The sequence below is a fragment of the Penaeus japonicus genome, unplaced genomic scaffold, assembly GCF_977035675.1.
Source record: "Penaeus japonicus unplaced genomic scaffold, GWHDUDI00000001_assembly GWHDUDI00000039, whole genome shotgun sequence".
Taxonomy (NCBI): domain Eukaryota; kingdom Metazoa; phylum Arthropoda; class Malacostraca; order Decapoda; family Penaeidae; genus Penaeus; species Penaeus japonicus.
In genome coordinates, this window is record NW_028234441.1 from 11,182,493 (window position 1) to 11,187,492 (window position 5,000).

The 5,000-nt window shown below is 40.6% G+C and overlaps 1 protein-coding gene across 1 annotated transcript in view; it reads right to left on the reverse strand.

Annotated features, from left to right (window-relative positions):
* Nucleotides 1-2,832, reverse strand: part of LOC147466986 (uncharacterized) — a 4,027-nt gene extending 1,195 nt beyond the window's left edge. The window contains exon 1 of the mRNA XM_086533238.1: nucleotides 1-2,832. This exon is cut by the window's left edge and continues 1,195 nt beyond it. Coding sequence (XP_086389364.1) covers nucleotides 1-2,019 — 2,019 coding nt within the window. The 5' untranslated portion in view covers nucleotides 2,020-2,832.
* Nucleotides 2,833-5,000: the final 2,168 nt, after the last annotated feature.

Sequence of the window (5,000 nt, forward strand, 5' to 3'; positions counted from 1 at the left end):
AAAGAGCGACAGGACTTCGTCAGCGATCTCCCAGGTCATCCGTCCCTTCATGCACAGAATGGCGATGGCGAAGGAGATCGTCGGGAGGTATCTCAGGTAGTCCACTGAGTTGGACTGAAGGTCGAGCAAGTGGTACAATGTGGATTCCGACCTGAACAGCTCGTGAGCAAGGAAGCGCGATGCCAAGAACTGTTGCATGACGCTGTACTCGAAATACCACAAGGCTTGTCTCTGGTTGAAGCCGCCCACCAGCGCTGAGAACAACGGGACCTCGTCCAATCGCTCACTGTCACACACGACCTTAAGGCGGCCGTAGCTCTCCGGTGACAGGACATTGGAGTTGTTCTTCAGAGCAATCCACGATTCCTTGCAAAGTTTGTTGATCCAGCGCTGGACCCCAGCGTAAAGCAAATGCACATGTGCGTCGGGGCGCCTCTTCTGTAGCTGCCGTTGAATGAGTCTCTGCATCTTTGACCTCAATAATATTTTAAAGAGTTCCTGCATGTTGACCCCCCGCCGCACTTGTGCCGAGTCATTGTGCCACAGCTGGACGAGCAGTGATAGCGTCATAGGGAGATGCAACATGTCTACAGAGAGGTGTTCCAAGTGACGCAGGTCCTGCAAGAGGTGCGACTGCCTCTTCTCTTCACCCACGACTCGCAGCGCCTTAATCAAGTACTCTTCCCTTGAGGCACTTCCGAAGCCTTGCAGCCTCAGGCTTTTCCAAACACAGGAGTAGCCTGAGCTGTGTAAATGCAAACGGAGATCCAATGCGAACTCTGGGCGCAGCGTCACGAGGATACGTATCCTAGGCAGTGTCGCCAGTGAATGTTGCACCAGTGTCTTGGCCAGGGACTTTGCCTCATCCCAACCATCCACTACCAGTAGAATATTCAGTCTCCGCATCTTTGGGAGGATGTCGGCACGAGGGATGTCGCGTAGGGTCTCCTGTAAGAGCTCATCTGCAAGGTAATCTGAGATGGTTTCTGAATGAACAGATGAACACCGGATCAAAATCAAGATGTCGACGTCCTTGAGGCACTGCAATGACTGTGGGTCTTTGCACCAAGTGTACACCAGGAAGCGGCACACACTTGTCTTGCCGGCCCCAGCTGTGCCCTCCAGCATAACTGCCTGTTGTTGGGTACAATGTTGTGGTGGAATCAAGCGATTCAAGGGAACACTTTCGTGGCAGTTAGATATCTCTGGTTCTGTGAACACCTCTTCCACCGATATGTGGGCTGAGGACGTGTGTTCCCACAGCAGCTGTGGAATGATCTGAAAGTCTGCGTATCGAACTTGAAGTTCCTGTCTGGCCTTGGAGAGGAATGAGATCTTCTGTTTAAGTTGTTTTTGTAATGTGTCTACCTTGTCACGCTGAAAGTCCTCAGCAGGTACTGGAGGTAGCTGGGATTTTAGGATTTGCGAGACGTTTTTCTCCAGCGTCTTTAAATCTCTGTCCAGGTCAAGGTGTGTCTTGCTAGCAACATGTGTCAGGATGGCTTTCAGGTTGACCAACAACTCTTCAGACCAATTGTGCAGATCAGAGTCACTAATTGTGATAACACTGTGTGATACGAAATTCCTGTCGTTCTTCACCCTTCGCAGAAGGTACTCGAGAGTTTGGGATGGCACAGTCCAGACTTGATCACTGCTGGGGGCCATCCCACACACATTCTGCAACAACTTGTAGAGGAATGTTATATCCTTCTGGAAAGGGTCCCAATCCCCTTCTAATTCATGAAGTTCCTCCCTCGAGAAAAGAGTCCTGATGCGGGCATTGGAATATCCGAGAGTACCCCGACAGTAGTTGAGGACGCCCTCAGACCCAACACGACTTAATGCAGTGTAGGTGCGGGCCATGACCATCGCCGCGGGTCCTTGACGACGGAACAACGAGAAGTAGCGTAGCACATTCACATCGCCACTGGAAAACCTCGCCGGAGTCGGGGCTGGCGCTGGTTGAGCGCCATGTCGAGGTAAAAGTGGCGGCAAGCCGTCATCTACTACGCTTTGCATTTCCTTCAATGGTGCACTGACGTGTCAAGAGACCGAGGATAGTATGGACATAATCCTTATTTCAGATAGGAGTATGGCCTTAGGTGTCAGGAAATGCTTGTGCATTCCAAAGGTCCTTTCATTTCATTCCCTCCCTCACCACTGGATACCAGGCTTCGCACAGACTATGTGAACCACACGATTCTATCATACGATCTTTTCTGACGAACCACACATCACAGAGAACCGACCGAAAACAAATTCTCAACAAATTATCTCATCTCAGTAGATTATCTCAGACTTTCAATCCACAGATGCATTGTGCATGCAAGGTCAAGTCCGACGTGGCTGCGAGAATGTATGTCAAATGAAAACACGACTCGGTTGTGTCGAGTCCCAGGATACACTGAGATGAAGCAAAGGTTAACCTGAGGATGTACGTAGCTCCAGAGGAAGCCGTTATCTGCTCAAGCACGAAGTGGTCATTCTTACATGTAGTTCATACGTCTTCCTTTGGAAACCACTTTTGATCTATGACAGTGATGATGGTGATGATGATGATGGTGAGGATGATGATGATGATGATGATGATGAGGAGGAGGAGGAGGAGGATGATGATGATGAGGAGGAGGAGCATAATAATGGCGATGAGAATGATGATGATGATAATAATGATGATGAGGATGATGATGATGTGGATGAGGATGAGGATAATGATGAGGATGATGATGATGATGATGGTGAGGATGAGGATGATGATAATGAGGAGGAGGAGGGTAATAATGGCGATGAGAATGATGAGATGATAATAATGATGATGAGGATAATAATGATGATGAGGATGATGATGATGATGATGATGATGATGATGATGATGGTGATGAGGAGGAGGAGGGTAATAATGGCGATGAGAATGATGAGATGATAATGATGATGATGAGGATAATAATGATGATGAGGATGAGGATGATGAGGATGATGGTGATGAGGAGGAGGAGGATAATAATGGCGATGAGAATGATGAGATGATAATAATGATGATGAGGATAATAATTATGATGAGGATGATGATGATAATGAGGATGAGGATGATGATTATGATAATGAGGATGATAATCATGGTAATAATAAATACGAGTATCAATAATGAAAATCAGACTGATACTGACAGTAATGATAAAAACGATAATAATACTTCTAATAATGACAGTGATGATAATCATAACAATCAAATGATGATACACAAAGCAATGCATGATGATAACACCCATGACGACAAAAGTAAAGTAGCAACAACAATGAAGATAGTAATAACAATAACAACACAATGTGCGCCACGCTAACTTAACAATTTAGAAAAGAAGAATGTATAGATGAATTCGCGCCATTCCTTGTTTTGCTTCTCTCTCCTTCTAGAATTCTAGAGTCATCGGAGACTCTGAGGTCGATGATAGTGATGATAATGATGATTAGTAGTGTTCATGGACGTTGTTCCAGGATGATGAATAAGGATGATGATGTTACTGATGATGATGATAATGATTATGATAATAATGATGATTATAACGTCAATGATAATAATAACGATAATTATGACGATATTGATAATGATAATGATAATAATGATAGTGATGATAATGACAATACTAACAGTGATAATGATGATAATAGGGATAACAATACTGATGTTATTAATAATAATGATAATAATAATAAAATTAACAATGATGATATTAAACAATAATGATAATAATACTGATAACAATAAAAATAGTAATGCTGATAATAATAATAATAACAATACCAATGATAATAATCATTATAATCATCATGATAGGATAAGTGATGAAAATAATAGTATCAATTATAACAATAATAATGATATCAATGATAATAATGTAAATGATATTTATGATAACGATAAGGATAATGTTACTGATAATAACAAGATCAATAACAATAATAACAAAAATAAAATCAATGATAATAGCAACAAAATCATCACTAACATTGACCATGATAAAATTCCCTCTAAATGTACCTGCTGTCAAAAGCAATAATGATATAAAAAAAATAAAAAAATAATAATCTACAGCAGCAACAATACGAAAGATAGCAGCTACGAGCCTAAAAAAAAGGACCAATCCGAAGAGAGCTTCGCTTTAGACACGTATCCCGCTGAAAAAAAATATTTGCAAGAAAGTTAGTTAGAAAGTTGCGAGGGGGGAGATATGCAATGTGATGTTGCAAGAATGAAAAAAAAAGTGAAGAGGCGCCGGAAGATCAAAATGAGAATGTTGGGAATGTTTAAGTATGAATGGAAGAAAGAATGAACTAAAACGCCCGGATTTAGGGTGGATTTTAGTATTATGATGATGATGATGGTGATGATACCGATAGCAAGATGATGATTGGGTCAATAAGGATTATGGTGATGTGATGATATGATTATGATAACGTTAGCGATAGTTATATGGGTAATATTAATGATAGTAATAAAAGTAATGGTAATGATAATAATAGTTAATATGATATTGATAATGATGGAGATAAAGATGATAATGATAATAATAACATGATAATAACAGTAATTATAATGATAATAGTAATGGCAATGATAATAGATTTGATAGTGATGATAATAATGATAATAATAATAATAATGATGATGGTGATGATGATAATGATAGTAATAATGATAATAGTAATAATAATAATAATAATAATAATAATAATAATAATCATGATAATAATGATAATGATAATGATAAAAGATAATAATAATAATGTTGATAACAGTAACACCAACAACAATCTACTATATTAACAAGAGAAACGATGATAAAAAGGACGATCCCAATGCCAAAGCTGATACGAATCCAAGAGCAGGGTTGATAACTCAGCGATGATGAAGCATAAATGACGTACCGAAGAAGGGTCTACTCATAATGAGTCATCGAAAGAATTCTGAAAGACGCTTGGCACTACTGTCTCCCATTTCC